The sequence below is a fragment of the Pipistrellus kuhlii genome, unplaced genomic scaffold (assembly GCF_014108245.1).
Source record: "Pipistrellus kuhlii isolate mPipKuh1 unplaced genomic scaffold, mPipKuh1.p scaffold_m20_p_4, whole genome shotgun sequence".
In the NCBI taxonomy this organism is placed as follows: Eukaryota; Metazoa; Chordata; class Mammalia; order Chiroptera; family Vespertilionidae; genus Pipistrellus; species Pipistrellus kuhlii.
The window spans coordinates 80,708,595-80,726,380 of NW_023425540.1; the positions used below are offsets into that span (position 1 = coordinate 80,708,595).

The window sequence follows — 17,786 nt, forward strand, 5'->3', positions numbered from 1 at the left end:
ATTTGGCATCAAGAGATAAACTTCTGAATCATTAACAGGCTGAATTTTCCAGTCTTCTCTGAACTCCATGTTTCCAAGCCCAGCCTTTCAATGGTCCAGGTTTCATTTGAAGACATTATCTTCTCTATAGGATAATTTTCTTAAATGTAACTTCTGAAAACTTAGTAGCTTCTTTATGTTTGAAAACTGTGCTTGATTAAGAACTTGAATTCTGCTGAAACCGGTTTGGCTCAGTGGATAGAGCATCGGCCTGTGGACAGAAAGGTCCCAGGTACGATTCCTGTCAAGGGCATGTACCTTGGTTGCTGGCACATCCCCAGTGTGGTATGTGCAAGAGGCAGCTGATCAATGATTCTCTCTCATCGATGTTTCTCTCTATCCCTCTCTCTTCCTCTCTGTAAAAAAATCAACAAAAAATATTTTTTTTTTTAAATAAAAAATAATAAAAAAAAAAGAACTTGAATTCTCATTGCTTCCCCTTCAGGAGGGCGTATAGGTAATGTAGGGAGGGAATGTGCTTCAGTGGAAAATTGCATGGCCTGGAGGTCACCTCTCCAGGTTATAGATTCTGGTCTTTCATTGTCTTAGCTGTGTTTCACAACTCTTTAAGTACCATGTTTCCCCAAAAATAAGACATCCTCCAAAAATAAGACCTAGCGCATGGAAAGATAAGACATCCCTCAAAATAAGACCTAGCACAACTTTGGGAGAAAAAACTAATATAAGACCTTGCCTTATTTTTGGGGAAACAGGGTAGTAGGTAACTGTAACAACTCAAAAATAATTCTTATATGCATGCAATCCTCTCCTGTCTGGTAGAGATCCAATTGACTTCCCCCTCCTTCATGGAAAAATTCCGTTTTACTTTCCTTTGCTCTTTCTTTCAATATTTCTGATCTACAGTATAAGTCAGTCTATTCAGATTCTTTTGAATTGGTTATAACATCTACCTGGTTCCTGCATTGATTTAGTAGAATAAAATCTTTAACACTCATTTATTATTATATCTTTGTGAGTCACGATTTTACCTTTTTTTTTCTGAAAAGTATCTTTTAATAGCAACATAGGAAGATACATTAATTCTTTTCCCATATTCCCTGACATATGCCTTTGTCTCCTACCCCATGCCCCATTTGAATTATGGGTAAATTTCTACAGCAACTGACATGTTGTCAGGTAGTAGTAGGCTGTTTCTTTGAAAAACCCATTAGCTAATGGATAACTATTTTTTTTCTAAATACAGTGTATTGTGTTTCCTTTCTTCAGAAGAGGAGCTAAATTGATGGAGCAGCTGGTCCACCAAATATAGGTGATGCATCTCTCCATCCATGACAAATTTTTGAATAATAGTTGCTAATAATAATAGCAATCGTATCTTTTGCATTCAGGAATGGATGACTGATCTAGGGCAACAGGACCCGTGAGTTGAATTGTTTTCCCAAGAGCAATAACAGACTTCCAATTGAGGATGTAATCATTTATTTTGCTGAGAGATTTCAGGTGTTGGCCATTGTGGTCTGGTAAAAAAAAAGTCTTCTATTAGCAAGGGAGCTCTTATTTACTCAATAGCTTTTGAATATACAAGATAAATGGCTTCAATTTCTATTCCTACTGCCTACCTTGAGCACTTGGGAAAATTCATTTCCTTTTGGACAAGGGGTTCCTAACCCATTCAGAAAGGAGGTGGGGAAATGGGCTAATTGTGTTAAAAGCTACCCGAGGGATTCTAACATGCAGACAGAGTTTGAAAGTGCACAAGATTAGACTATCCCCAGCAATCATTTCTATCCTATGCCCTGTAGATGCAATTGAACATAAACATAGACAGATGTATACATACACAGCTATACTAAAATAATTCATCTAAGAACATTAAAAAATAAAATAAAAAAATAAAAAACTAGGCATTCTCCTCACCCCACCTAAAAGAGTGCTCATTTCAGTATGCAAAAAATTGAGATGTCATCTGTCATGTTGGTTCCTTTCATTATTGCCTGGGCACACTTTGGGGTGGTAATAAAGAAGAAATGATCAGCCCTTGGCTACAGGTAATGTTTCAGAGAAAACTTAGAGCCAAGGTTCTCTGGGCCAACATAAATCCCTCTCATTTTGGTAGCAGACTTAAGGGCTATTGTTGGAGGGGTATTTCTATTCATCCACCTGAAGCATTTTCTTTGTTGTAAATGAAAATGACAATTTCTTCCTCACTTCAATTTGTAGTAAGTAGAAATCTTCCCAGGCAGGAATGCCTTGAAGAAAATCAAATCCATTTTGCATGGGGAGATTTCTTTATGCTTCAGGAAACTCATAATCATGTTTCTCTTGGCTTAACCCTGAGTACATCCAACACAGTGCTGTGTGTGTGTGTGTGTGTGTGTGTGTGTACAGAAAACAGAGATCTAGAGAAAAAGAGGGCAGAAACTTAGGGAACCAAGATAAAGAGATAAAATAGGAAAATTCTTGGGACTTGTCTGCACCATAAAACTGAGTATCTGTATAAAAATCAGATTTGATCTGATCAGTGGTTTTCAATTGAGGACAATTTTGTCCCTCTAGCGGACATTCAGTAATGTCTGGAACTGGGGCAGGAGCAGGGGGGTGTGGAGGTGCTATTGGCATCTGGTTGGTAGATGCTGCTAAACATCCTATAATGCAAAGGACAGACACCCCCCCCCCCCCGCCCCAACACAGAATTATCCAGCCCAAGATGGCAATGTCAATAGTGCCAAGGTTGAGACAGACTCCAAATGTCCTTCCAGGCCTAAAACATAGAGACACTAAAACAAAATTCCCAGTCCCAAATAAGAAGTCTATTACTATGAATTGAATTGTGACCCCCAAAAACCATATGTTGAAGTCCTAATCCTTAATGTGACTCTGCTTGGAGATAGGACCTATAAGGAGGCAATTAAGGTTAACTGAGGTCAACAGGACGGGACTAGAGTATAATACTTATAAGAAGAAACATTAGATATCTCGATATCTCTCTCTCTCTCTCTCTCTCTCTCTCTCTCTCTCTCTCTCTCTCTCTCCCTCCCTCCCTCCCTCCATCCCTCCCTCTTTCTTTCCTCCCTCTTTCCTTCTCTTCCATCATGTTCTCACACAAGAGGTCATGTGAGCACACCGTGAGAAGGCAGCCTCCTACAAGCCAAGAAAAAAGGTGTAGAAAAAAAACCGCCCTCCCCAGCACCTTGATCTTGCACTGCCAGCCTCCAAAACTGTGAGAAATAATAAATTCCGGTTATTTGAGTCACCCAGGCTATGGTATTATGATATGGCTGCCCAAGCAGACTAACACAGCTGTTTATAGTAATTGGCATTGCCAACATATCCTTATGTGTTTACTGTATACTAGGCACTGTGCTAAGCATTACATATATCTTATCATCTTGGCATATGTAATGCTTACTCCTCAATATGCCCTACAGAAGAGTAAATGAAGGCCCAGAGAGATCACATAACTAGCCTAAAATCAACCAGTTAGTTAGTGGGAGATGGGAGCTTTGAGCCCAAGCAGCCCGACCCCTCGTTAAGAATTCACGGATTCAATTACCACAAAATACCACCTTTGGAAACTACCTGAAATTATAAACTTCCAGGGGAAGACAAAATAAAGAAAAGAATTAGAGCTGAGTGACATTGCCAGAGATTGTGAAAGTCAAAACTCTCTGTATTGTCCTCAAAAAGTAAAACATAAAATTACCACATGGGCCGAAACCGGTTTGGCTCAGTGGATAGAGGGTCGGCTCGCAGACTGAGGGGTCCCGGGTTCGATTCTGGTCAGGGGCATGTACACTGGTTGCGGGCACATCCCCGGTAGGGGGTGTGCAGGAGGCAGCTGGTCGATGTTTCTCTCTCATCGACATTTCTGGCTCTCTATCTCTCTCCCTTCCTCCTCTCTGTAAAATATCAAAAAAATATATTTTTTAAAAAATTACCACATGGCCCAGAAATTCCACTCCTAGGTATAAACCCAAAAGAATTAACAACGGGCACTCAAACAATTATGTGTCCACCAATGTTTATAGCAGCACTATTCATCATATTGAAAAGGTAGAAACAACTCAAATGTCCATTACCTGATAAATGAATAAAACAAAATGTGGCATATTCATCGATGGAATATTACTCAGCCATTAAAAGGAATGAAGTAAGGCTCTAGCCGGTTTGGCTCAGTGGATAAAATGTCACCCTGTGGGCTGAAGGATCCTGGTTTCTATTCTGATCAGGAACATGTGCCTGGGTTGCAGGCTTGATCACCAGTAGGGGGCATGCTGGAGGCAGCCGATCAAAGATTGATATCTCGCCGGGTCTGGTTTGGCTCTGTGGATAGAGCGTCTGCCTGTGGACTGAAAGGTCCCGGGTTCGATTCCGGTCAAGGGCATGTACCTTGGTTGTGGGCATATCCCCAGTGGGTGTTTCTCTCTCATCGACGTTTCTAACTCTCTGTCCCTCTCAATTCCTCTCTGTGTAAAATCAATAAAATATATATATTTTAAAGATTGATATCTCATCATTGATGTTTCTATCTCTCTCTCCCTCTCCCTTCCTCTCTTAAATTAATTTTTTAAAAGGAATGAAGTACTGATACATGCTACAACATAGGTAACCGCAAAATATTAGGCTAAGTGAAAGCAGCCAGACACAAAAGTTCATATATTATATAATTTCATTTATATGAAAACATCTAGAATGGGTAAATCTATAGAGACAAAAGCAGTAGCTGCCAGGGTCTGGGGAAGGAGTACATGTGGAGCGACTACTTAATGGGTTTCCTTTTGGGGTGAAGAAATATCTTGGAACTGGGTAGAGGTGATGGTAGCACACTGTGAAGGTACTAAATGCCACTGAATTGCATGCTTTAAAATGGTTAAGGATTAATTTTATGGTCATGAATTTTGCCTAAAGAAAAATCTCAGTAGAAAAGAAAAACATATAAAGCTAACCTCATCCTGGCTTTGGATAAGCATTTATAATAATAATCTATAATAATAAAAGCATGATATGCAAGTTGACCAAATGGCAGAACAGTGGAATGACCATCAGGACCACCTTCCAGATGAAGTCAGGGCTGCAAAGGCCTACTTTTGTACGAATTTTGTGCACCGGGCCTCCAGAATGAGAAATAAAGCACTGCTGTAAGGCAGAACTGATCCCTAGGAAAGCAGGCCTCTCAGCTTCTGGAACCCAGCCAGGCCACTGGGCCCCTGCCGGCTGCTATTCTGGATGTCGGATGTCATTTGCACTGGTTGTAATCACCAACGTGAGCTCTGGGGACACCCTCCCTATGTCTGTTTGGACAAGATGAAGATGGATGGATCTGGAGGGGTGGGTAGCAGATCTCTGGCATTAACACAGCACAGCAAACCGGGGCTGGGTGAAATGGTTTCACCTGACCTGCCGGGTGTGGAAGAACCAAATGGAACCAAGATGGAAACAATTTAAGCACTTTGGTTACTTATCAAAATGATAGCCACTTTTAAGAGCCACCTACGAAAAGCATTTCAACCCTGGCATAGGGACTGGGCCAATCTCCAGCTTTCAGCTCTCTTAATTCCTTCCTGGACTGAGGAGGGTGCTATAGACTACACGTTTATGTTCCTTGTCCCCAAATTGGTACACTAAAATCTAATCCCCAATGTGATGGTACTACCCTGTTTCCCCGAAAATAAGACAGTGTCTTATATTAATTTTTTCTCCCAAAGTTGCGCTAGGTCTTATTTTTAGGGAATATCTTATCTTTCCATGCGCTAGGTCTTATTTTTGGAGGATGTCTTATTTTCGGGGAAACACGGTAGGAGGTGGGGCCTTTGGGTGGTGATTAGGTCAGATGGGTGGAGCCCTCATAAATGGGATTAGTGCCCTTACTAAAGATCCCAGAGACCTCCCTCACCCCTTCTTGTAGCTTGAAGGCACAGCCTCAAGATGGCTCATGAACCAGGAAGCCTTCACCAGACACTGAATCCGCTGGCACCTTAATCCTGGATTTCCAGCCTCAGAACTGTGAGAAATAAATCCCTGTTGTTTATAAGCCATCCAGTCCATGGTCTTCTGTTATAGCAACCCAAACAGTGTAAGACAAACGGTATAAACACAGGAAGAATAACACTGAGTTAAGGAAAAACTCGTTTGTCCCTTCCTTTGCTCATTGTTGCCTGCTTTCCAAATGTATCTCTGAGAGCAGGATTATTGGGAGGAAAGTGTTTCATTCTTCAGCCCTGGGGACCACCAGGAGAGAGCTGGCAGGTGGGAACTACCAATGAGAGAAGGTCTAGATGAGAACGGGCAGCACCGTGACCACCCAGGTCTTTAAAATAGGGCCCATGAACTTTCCCTCTTAAAGCTGTGGGCTACCACACTGGCCAGGTGGCTCAGTTGGTTGGAGCAGCATCCTATACACCAAAAAGGCTGTGGATTTCATTCCCCAGTCAGGGAACAGACCTAGGTTGTGGGTCAATCCTTGGTCAGGATGCATACTGAAGGCTACTGATCAATGTTTTTCTCTCACATCAATGTTTCCCTTCCTTTCTTTCTCTCTAAAATCAATAAACTTACCCACGGGTGAGGATTTTTAAAAAAATATTAAAGATATGGAATATCAATGAAATGTAATATAGTTGGAAACATACAAATAACCGCAGAGGGAAGGAAATGGACTTTTTAACCACACAGTCCTAGATCCAAATCCCTTTTCTATTGATTAATGGGACAAGATTTGTATCTCTCTGCCTGGAGATTTACACACACACACACACACACACACACACACACACACAGGCATCTATTGTATATGTACTAGAAACAGACAGACAGAAAATTTTGTTTTACAAAAATGAGATCCTGTTACATACATTTTCCTGGATCTCATTTTCACCTTCAGTAATACCTCGAAGACAATTGTTATTATTCTAATTTATTTCTCTTTAACAGGCCATAGCATTTCACAGTGAATGAACAATAATTTATGCAGCCATCCTTCTACTGATAGGTCTTCACTCTGTGTCCAGTTTTTCATTTTTATTTTAGTTTTGCATGTTTCCTTGTATGCCGGTGTTTTCATTTCTGTTGGAGATAGTCCCAGGAGTCAGACTGCTGGGTCAAAGCATATGAGCATTTTACATTTTAATAGATCTTATCTAATTGCTTTCCCAAAAGGCTGGAACACTCAACAGTTCCACCAGCTGCATCTAAGATGACTCTGTTCTCTGCATGAAATTAAAAGGCCTTTTAATGGACCGGTACATTCAATGCGGCCATGCTATTGTTTTGTTTCTGTTGTGACTGTGAATGGTGTGCCCCACCTTTGCTGACATCTAAGAATCAAAGAGTACAGAGAAAGCACCTCGCCCAGCCTCCACAGCATTCTCAGAGCACCTCCAGTTGGCAATAAGGGCACCTGTTCACCTTGCTTTGTATCTGACCTGAAATCCTCAAGCCCTTCCCACAAAGCAGGAAAGCAAGAATGCAAATGCTAAGCACCAGGAACAAACCATCTAAACCAGGAGGTGGGCAGGCTACTTGGGCAGACCAAGACTCCAACTAACTACATTTAGTTTTCAATGAGACTATTTCAAAAGTTTACAAAACACGATTCAGTCATCTGTACCTCCATCTTTGTGTATTAACGCTCGCCCCATTCCACAACAATTTATTTAATGAGAGGCTTCTAAGAGCTGGGCAGTGTGGTAGACACCGTGCGTCCAGCATTTAGCAGTTAGGATGACACAGGGTTTCTGCGGTCATGGCTCTCGCAGGAAGACGCGATCAAATAATTGCCCAGGAGTTAGCCCGTAACACTGGGTTTGACCCTATTAGGACTCATCTTCTCCAGGGCCTGCAAAAACATGCCTATAACAAAACAAACAAATTAATCTCCGGACAACATTTAGCTAAGAGGGCATTAGGGTCAGCAAACTGACTGCACTCCGTTTCTGAAGGTCTGGGAGGAACAGGCCTCACCTCCCTTTTGGTTTTACATCATTGGAAACAGGGATTGTTCCTAGTAGACCTTTCCTCCCAGCTTTATTGTGGTGTAATTGACAAATAAAATAGTAAGATATTTAAAGTGCACCCAGTGGTGATTTGGCATATGTATTGTGAAAGGTTTACCCGTCTCTAGTTAATTGACACATCCATCACCTCATATATTTTACCTTTTTGTGTGAGAGAGAACATTTAAGTTCTACCTTCTTAGCAAATTTCAATTACACAATGCAGCATTATCAACTATATAGTCACCACGTTTAATGTGAGAGCCTCAGACTTTATTCATCTTGTAAGGGTAAAGTTTATGCCTTTTTTTTAACCAACCTCTCCCTATTTCCCTCATCCTCCAGACCCTGGCAACCACTTTTCTACTGTCTATTTCTATGAGTTTGACATTTTGGGGGAGAGTTGCACACAAAAGTGATAACCATGCAGTGTAAGTCTTTCTCTGTCTGACTTACCTCACTTAGCATAATGCCCTCGAGGTCCATCTATGTTGTTGCAAATGACAAAGAGCATATCTTTCTCATAGCTGATAATATTCCATTGTAGATTCACACCACATTGTTATCCACTCATTTGTTGGTGGACACTTAGGTTGTTTCTGTATCCTGGCTATTGTGAATAATGCTGCAATGAGCACAGGAGTGAAGGTGTCTCCTCGTTTCCTTTGCATGCATACCCAGAAGTGGGATTGCTGGACCATATGGTATTTCTATTTTCACCAGTAGACCTTAAATCATCTGAAAGCATGGACCAGATACATCTACTCTAAGTGCTACTGTACTCTCAAGAGCTAAGCACCATACCTCGCCCCATCAGTAAATATGTGTTGAATGGATGAGTGCATGAATGGATAAATGGATGGATGGATGGATGGATGGATGGATGGATGAGTAGATGAATGAATGATTTTTCCCTTTGTGAATTTAAAAGGAACACAATAATTAGTGTCATGCATGGTGGTCATTTCCTAATTTGGATTTTAGGGAATCCAGACATACTTGTTACCATCTTGTAATGCCATTTTTGTTTGTGTGTTTATATAAACACACCCTGGCAGCCTAGTCTGGTGCATCCTGGACTGTTGTGTCCTTGCTCAGTCCTTACAGCTCTACCCCTACTCTGGTGTGAGCCCTTAACCTGTTTTCCCACTTCCAAAGGAGCATGACAACTTCTGCTATTTGCCCTTTCTTGTAAAGAGTAAATTATAAAACATAGGACTATAAAGTAGAGAATGCTATATAAATGTGAAGTCATTGCTATTCTCCCAAATCCATAATCCCTGCATCTCTTTTTTTTATTTATTAATTTATTAGAGGCCCGGTGCACAAATTTGTGCACAGGTGGGGTCTGGCTGGCCTGCCAGGCTGGGCCGGCCAGGGGGAGGGGCCACGGGCAGTTGGCAGGCTGGCCCTGCCCCCTGGTCAAACTCCCTGTTGAGGGGACAATTTTCATATTAGCCTTTTATTATGTAGGATTTGAGAGAGAGAGAGAGAGAGAGAGAGAGAGAGAGAGAGAGAGAGAGAGAGAGAGAGAGAGAGAGGGAAAGAGATCTAGATTTGTCATTCCACTCATTTATGCATTGTTTTATATGTGCCCTGACTAGGGATCGTACTTAGGAGAATTGGGAGATAACACTCTACCCCAGTGGTTGGCAAACCACGGCTCATGAGCCACATGCAGCTCTTTTGCCCCTTGAGTGTGGCTCTTCCACAAAATAACACGTGTGGGCTCCCACATACAGTGTGAATGAAACTTTGTGGCTCATGTGCAGAAGTCGGTTTTTGGCCTGGGCGAGTCTATTTTGAAGAAGTGGTGTTAGAATACTCAAGGGGCCAAAGAGCCACATGTGGCTCTCGAGCCATGGTTTGCCGACCACTGCTCTAACCAACTGAGCTATTTGGCCAGGGCCTCCATGTACTCTTTAAATCCTATTGAAAGCAAGAGTGGGCAGTACTGATGTTGATGTATTTAAATTCCTAAGACCCCAGGCTAACAACCCTGTTATTTCTCACCTAACATGTTGCCTGCATTTAGAGTCAGAGAGGGCTAGGATCAGGCTCCAGCTCTGTCACTTACGACCTTTGTGACCTTTGGCAAGTTTCTTAATCTACCCAGGCCTCAGTTTCCCCAAATATAAAATAAATAAGAATTCCGTTGACCTAATAGACTTGTTATGAGAATTTAGTTAGCTCAAGCCCATACATAAAACTCATTAACTCCTGTTATTATTAATAAGTGTTTAATAATTAATCAGAGACCAAGAGCAGGCACAATGGATTTTTCCTTCAAATTAACACATAAGAAGGAAATGCTTGCAAAAATGAGACTTAAAGTTGTGAGCAAACACGGAGAATAATAGGGTTTGTTCAAACTATATACTAGACACTATCATATTCATACTCTTCACATTCCTGCTAGTATAGTTCCTGCAATGTTACACAGTCAATTGTCCACCCAGGCCCAGTGCAGAGGCATCTCTTAAATCTTAACCCAATGTCCATCTCCCAGAAGACAGCCTTCACCCGTTATCACACCTTTCCCACTCAAGCAAATGCCTAGGACTTATCCAAAATGGGGCTGGTTAGAAAGGAACCAGGGACTGCAGAGAAAGGTACGTATATTGATCACCACTTGCTCCCTATGGTTTATTCTCCATCCAGTAGCCCACATGACCTTTAAAAAGCAAAAACAGCTCCTGTGAGTATCAAGCTTAACCATCGGCAACAGCTTCTCCTGCATTTAGAATAAAATGCATATTTTTTTATTGTTAATCCTCACCAAATGATGTTTTTCCAGTGATTTTTAGGGAAAGTGGAAGAGAGAGGGAAGGACAGAAAGAAACATTGATGTGAGAGAAACACATCGATTGGTTGCCTCCTGCATGAGACCTGAGCAGGGCCCGGGCCCAGGAGGAGCCTGCAACCAAGGTACTGCGCCCTTGACCAAAATCGAACCCAGGACGCTTTAGTCCACAGGCCAACGCTCTATTTACTGAGCCAAACTGGTTAGGGATAAAGTGCATAGTGTTTTTTTTAATATATTTTTTATTGATTTCAGAGAGGAAGGCAGTGGGAGAGAAAGACAGAAACTGCAGTGATGAGAGAGAATCACCGATCAGCTGCCTCCTGCACACCTCACACTGGGGATCGAGCCTACAACCCAGGTATGTGCCCTGACCTGAAATTGAACCATGACCTCCTGGTTCATAGTCTGATGCTCAACCACTGAACCACGCTGGCTGGACAAAAGGCATCCTTTTGAAAACCACAACCGTCTTTGATTCATCTCCACTCTCTCCTCTAGTTCTAGTAAGATGGCTCATAGTAAGATGGCTGTTTGAACTTTCCATTTTATTCCAAGACAGGTGGCTAGAACTAGAGGAGAGAGTGGAGATGAAAATTCAGTCAAAGGTGGATGGGTGGCCACCTGTCTCTTCCTGTAACACATCAAGGGCCTTTGTGTTTGCTGCCTGGATCCCTGACATTTACTTGGCAAAATGTCACCTCCTTAAAGAAGCATTTCCTGACCACTGGATAGGGAATGCCCATCCCTTATTAATTTCTATGTAATACTTACTAGCTAAACCACATTATTTGTTTGCTTATGGATTATCTGACACCTTCACTCCTAATCCAGGTCCTGCTTTCCCCCGAATGGAAGAAGCTCCCTGGGGACAGGAACCTTGTCTATCTGACTCCACACTGTATCTTCAGCCCATGGAACACTGCCTGGCACTCCATACCATTTGCCGGATGGATAAATGGGGCTGGGAAGCAGATTACAGTCATTTTCTGTTTTTATTTTTATCTTTCAGATGAATGTGACTTTTTCTATAAACTGCATGTACTACTTGGGTAATAAGAAAAAAGAAAATAATGCCAAAACAAAATGAAATTTAAATTATAAAATTAGCATATTTAACAAAACAGATGAAAGCAACACAAAACCTTTCCCAAAAACCTATTACATAGATTGCCAGTAATTCATATCCACTCTGTTTATTAAACCTGAAGCATTAGCCAATTTAATGATCTGCTTGTAAATCAGGACACAACCATGGACTTTTAAATAACAGTTCTCTCTCTTGGGCTCATAGTAAGATGGCTGTTTGAACTTTCCATTTTATTCCAATCTCCTTCACCCAGTGCATTTATTTTTTACCTTTCTGCTCTTGCCGACGCTGTGACCTCTCGTGGAATGTCCTCCCCCAACTTCTCGTGCCCAAAATCTTGATAATCCTTTAAGGCACATTTAAATCTATCAAGAAATGGCCACAACCAACCAACTGTGCTTCTAAAAAGCTCTGTGCTTTGTCAAAAGGCATCCTGTCTTTGTATCTCCCCCAATCAATTACAGTAGGTTGAAAGCAATATTTTTATATATATAACTACACTGAAATGTCACTATACATTTTCCAACTGAGTAAAAAAAAAAAAAAAAAAAAATTCACTGCTAGTGGGAAAATTCAGTCAAAGGTGGATGGGAGCAATTGCTTAGAATCTTTCTCAAATGAGAAAATACCAAGTGGTTTTCAAGGGTTCAAAAGCCATTTTCCACACATTCCCGTGAGGAGGAAGATGGCATATACACAATCATTACCTGGGTTTTACAAAAAAATGAATGCAAGGAAAACTGACTAGCAAGCTTGGAATAATCTTTTCCAATGTTATTGGGCACCACCCACTTTATGTCAACCAGTCAGCACTGATTGAGTGCTTACAGTGTGCTAGGCACTGTGCTAAATGCACTATATACATTACTAGAAGCCCAATGCAGGAAATTCGTGCAAGAATAGCCCTCCCCTCTTTCCCCCCGCTGCTGGCACCAGTTTCCCTCATAGCCCCAGCTTAATCTGGAAGGACATCCGGAAGGATGTCTGGCCTAATTAGCATATTATGCTTTTATTATTATAGATCTTATTTATTCCTCCCAATAGCCCTAAGTGATCATTATTATTAGTATCCCATTAGAAGGGGTCATTGAGAGGTCACTGCCTATAGACCCTTAAGCTGGATAGAGGCTCCTCATGCCCTCCTTTATCCTTGGACTGTGTACTCTGCTCATTATTCCCATAGTGGAAGCTATTCCAAGGATGCGGCCTTGAAAGAGTAAGATTTTGTTGCGACCACTTGGACAACATATGTGACTGAACCCTATTACGGCTTCTATATAAACTTTAAGATTCTAGTATGGGGTACAAAGATCTACTAGTCTTGTGGCAATCAAGACTTAATTATCCCTGGCACCTACCAATCTGGAGTGGTCTGCTTTTGGCTTCAGCCTCTCCTTGCCCTCATATGCTGGGGCCAGTTTCAGATTTCACCCAAAAAGCTCCCAAGGTTTCGAACCAACATATTTCCATTTTACAGAGGAAGTAACTGATTCACAGAGAGGTTCAGCAATTTTCCCAGGAGGTCAAGGCAACGAAGTGTTAGAGCTGATTTCAAAACACCATTCTTTGCCACTCTAACATACATTTTTTTTTTCTGTTCTAAAAACTGTAGTTAACATTAAAGATAGCAGTTAAATAACCTCAACTAAAAAATACCAGTTCTAGACTATTTTCACCCTTTTCAATTACTTTTAAGTAACACAAACTCAGTGTTCAACATAAAATAATTAAATATGGGTAGAAGTTAAATTGAGCCTGTCTTCTTTTTAATGGGCCTCTCTTTTTCTCCAGCATTTCATGCATTGCAATGTTGATTTGACAATTGTTATGCCAGGAAGTCAATAGTACTAATTTTCACACTTCATTAATAAATAAATGGAGGCCTCAGAAGTTATGGGATGGATCCATAGATCCCCTGGGAATTGAGAGGGAATTCCAATAAAGCCACTTTAATCAAACAGTGCCAAGCTGTAGACAAGGGTTTAGAGATCAAAACATGCTCAAGGTAATAATCCCAGACTTAAAACTTAAAAGTGGGACTCTAGGTCAGAGCTTTAAGAAGATTTCAAGTTTGAAGAGACAAAAAGAAAAAAAGCAGATTTGGGGATCCATGCAAAAGTAGATCAGACACTATTGTCTTGCATTTGAATAGAAAAGGAGACTCAGAGTCTTCCATGGTTTGCAACCGAGAAAATAAGAAAGCCTTTCTGCCAGGCTTTTTAACAGTTGGCAGCCTAAGACATGGAAGTACAAAAATGTCAGGAACTCAAATGCTATACATTGGATATTCACAGCAATTTTTGTATGTGCTTGAAATTTTTCCTAATATAATGGTGAGACTATAAAAGAGGGGTTTATTAGGAAACTATTAGGAAACTGACCAGCATTGGAGTTTTGGCCCAGGGTACTGCTTTATGTAATTCCTTGCAAAAGGATAAAAGCAGGTTCCTTCTACAGATGAAGTAATAGAATAATTGAAGCAGCCAATATGTACTGAGCACTTACCTTGAGCTCTGCATACATTATCTTATTGAATAGTCACAATTAAGCTCTAAGGTAGGTTAACTTATCATCTCCATTTCAAAGAATGGAGGCAGAGGGAGGCTTAGAAACGTGCCAAAATATCACATAGCCAGCAAGGGACAGAACCAACATTCAAACCAGGGCTTATTTAAAGGTAGCTCCTATTCTGCACATTCTTTTTTATTACTTTTTTTAAAAATATATTTTATTGATTTTGTACAGAGAGGAAGGGAGAGAGATAGAGTTAGAAACATCGATGAGAGAGAGTCATCGATCAGCTGCCTCTTGCACACCCCCTACTGGGGATGTGCCCGCAACCAAGGTACATGCCCTTGACCGGTATCGAACCCAGGACCTTTCAGTCCCCAAGCCGACGCTCTATCCATTGAGCCAAACCGGTTTCGGCTTATTACTATTATTGATTTCAGAGAGGAGGGAGAGGGAGAGATAGAAACATCAGTGATGAGAATCTTGTCATGTGCCTTGACTGGGAATCGAACTGGTTCATAGGTGAATGCTCAATCACTGAGCCACACCAGCCAGGCTGCACATTCTTTCAAGGAAACTGTGAACTCCAGAGACCAACAGGACTGCCATGTATTTATAACATGACTTGAATGTGTTTGGGACTCTCAACAGATTGAGAAAGCTTCCTGAAAACATGAAAGTACTAAATCTTCATGTTAAAAGCAGAAGGGGGCCACGGGGTCCAAACTGGGGTTCAAATCCTGGCTCTGCTACTTAAGTCACACCACCTAGCGAGCTGTAGTTTGTCCATCTAAATAAGGGAGTCCCCTTGGGAGGATGCTGTGGAGATAGACTGAGATGGTGCGTTTGAAGTTCTTACACAGGAGCATGGCAATCTACCAGTGAAAGACACCACTGTGGGTATTATTTCAAACTTGTAGGAAGCAGAGACCCTCAGCCCTGCTGTCATGCCTAAATACCAAAGCCAAAGGCGTTTGAAAGAATAAAACCGGGGGAACGACCAGTATGTTAAAAGGAGGGTAGGAGCACTATGCTTTCCAGGTGCAAAACTAAGGCAATTGATTGTTATTTCAACTTGAACCCGTGAGAACCAGAATCCAACTGAGCCATTTAGGAAGGTTTTCTGAATTTGCCATTATAGGCATGAAGAAAGCACAAACACACACACACACACACACACACACACACACACACACACACACACACGGGCTATCAGGTGAAGGCAGGACAAGAACACATTCACAATAGTTTGGTCCAGCATAGCTCTGAGATTGGCGCCGCCGAGCAGGGTCCCTCACTGGGAAGGCAGGAAGCTGAGGGTTCTTGAGCAGGAGGAGAGGGCCTTCCCTCGCCCAGCAGGAGGCGCGGTCTAGAGCCAGCAATGCTAGGGCAGGGGCACTAAGAAAGCGCCCTGGGTTTGCAGGGAGGGCTGGTGACCCCGGGGTCCCTGCGGCCGCCTCTATACTCTGAGGGCAGGAGTTTCACTCAACTATTGCGTCCTATTAATGAAAAGCAAACATCCTTGTTTTGTTTGGAAATGTTGTGGACCCCTCCATATCGTGGAGAGACCGAGCAAACACAGGAAGTCGGTCTCTGAGCTACCTTCTAGGATTGTACCCAAAGCAAAGACTCTGAGTGGAGGAAGAAAAGAGAGCGTGTGCCCAGGGTTCGCCTTCCTCTAGCCCCTTTCTTCCCACCCGCAGCCCGGGAGAAGGCGGGGAAGGGACGCTGGGCATTTCGGGGGAGAAAGGCACAGCGGGAACCCAGAGGACACTCCCCCCTCTATGGGGATCGGGGCGCTTTCCAGGAGGGTCCACCGGCCCCGGCGTCCTAGCGCATCCCGGGCGGGCGGAGAACGGACTCTCCACGCTCCGCGGTGAGAAAGAAAGACCCTACTTTCTAGGACTAGCTGAGAGCTTACAGATCCAGGACTCCCGAGTCCACCCGAGGCTCCCCGCGAGCTGCCTGGCTATGATTCCTCCAGCCTCCAGGTGCAGCCCAGCCCGGAGAGTCCCCTTTTGTTCCTGGGAAAGCGCGGAGCGGAGCGGAGCGGCGCATCCCTCCCCGCGCGAGAGCCCGGCTGCGGGGGCGCCTCCCCCGGTCCGCTCCCTGCGGGGCCCCCGCGTCCGAGACCACCGGCCGCAGGGTCTATATAGACCCCCAGAGGCACCCTCCTTCCTCGGAAGTACTCACTTCTCCCCAGTCCCTCCGCTCTCCACGCCGTCTCCTCCACCGCTCCATAGCGCCTCAGAGGCTTCTCGGCTTCCAGATGGGTAGATAGAGATTGCTTCAGTTCCATCGCTCGTCCCTGTGGGTGGCAGGTCGATGGGTCGGTCTCCCCTCACTCCATCCCTGCCGCGGGCTGCTGGGAGGGAGGCGGCTCCAGCCAGCAGCGTTTTTAAGGGGCCGGGCGCTCGTGACGCTGATCCATCGCTTCCGCCCGCGAGGGCCTGGGAGCGCCGACTGGTACCCAGGAGGGGAAGGGAAAGGGATGCAGGGCGCATGCGCAGTGGAGGCCTTGGGGGCTGGGTAGAGAGAACAGGGGGAGATGATAACTCTAAGGAGGACAACAAAAACAACTAAAATAGAACCGACCCAGAACAAGGCCCCTGCCCCATAACTGGATCCCATGGAGATGTTTTTGCATGGGGCTGGCACTGCATGAGAGGAGCTTCTGAGATGTCAGAGGGAAGCAAGGTTTTGAGTGGGATTTGGGACCGCCGTCTCCATCTGTGGGCGATGGATCCATCTTTGTGGGGAGTGTGCAGGAGCTGATTGTGGACCTGGGTCTGTGCTTGGCTGAGTGCTTTCTGTGTGTGTGTGTGTGTGTGTGTGTGTGTGAGAGAGAGAGAGAGAGAGAGAGAGAGAGAGAGAGAGAGAGAGAGAGAGAGAGAGAGAGAGAGAGAGAGGGAGAGAGAGAGAGAGAGAGAGAGAGAGAATATCTGTCTTTTGCATCTGCGTGTATAGTTTGAGTATGAAATGGGACAATCTCATGGGCAGGTACCTGTGTCTACTCGGTGTGTATTTGCATGAACTTGAGAGAACCATAAAAATATTTGGTAAACAAGTGTAAAAAAGGTGCTTGAAACATAGGTCATCCTGCCCAGAAACCCAGGGGTTTGTCTTACTAACAAAGCAAGGCAGCATTAAAGGTATAAGCAAAACCAGAAGCTTGATTAATAAAAATTAGTAGCATTTCCCAATAACTCTGTGAAACAGATACTATGCGGTTGGCCTTGTTTTACAAAGGATGAAACTGAGGTGTGAAAATATTAAGTTATTTGCCCAAAGTCCCACACTTTCCAAGTGGTCTGGTCAGCACTTTTGGTTGAGATCAAGTGTACACTGTAACCTCAGTCATATTAATTACTTCATAGAACAATGGTAGAAA

General features: G+C 43.2%; 1 protein-coding gene across 1 annotated transcript in view; it reads right to left on the reverse strand.

Annotated features, from left to right (window-relative positions):
- BMERB1 (bMERB domain containing 1) overlaps positions 1 to 17,002 on the reverse strand; it is an 89,054-nt gene extending 72,052 nt beyond the window's left edge. Inside the window, exon 1 of the mRNA XM_036408915.2 lies at positions 16,589 to 17,002. Coding sequence (XP_036264808.1) covers positions 16,589 to 16,694 — 106 coding nt within the window. The 5' untranslated portion in view covers positions 16,695 to 17,002. The remainder of the gene's footprint in view (positions 1 to 16,588) is intronic.
- Positions 17,003 to 17,786: the final 784 nt, after the last annotated feature.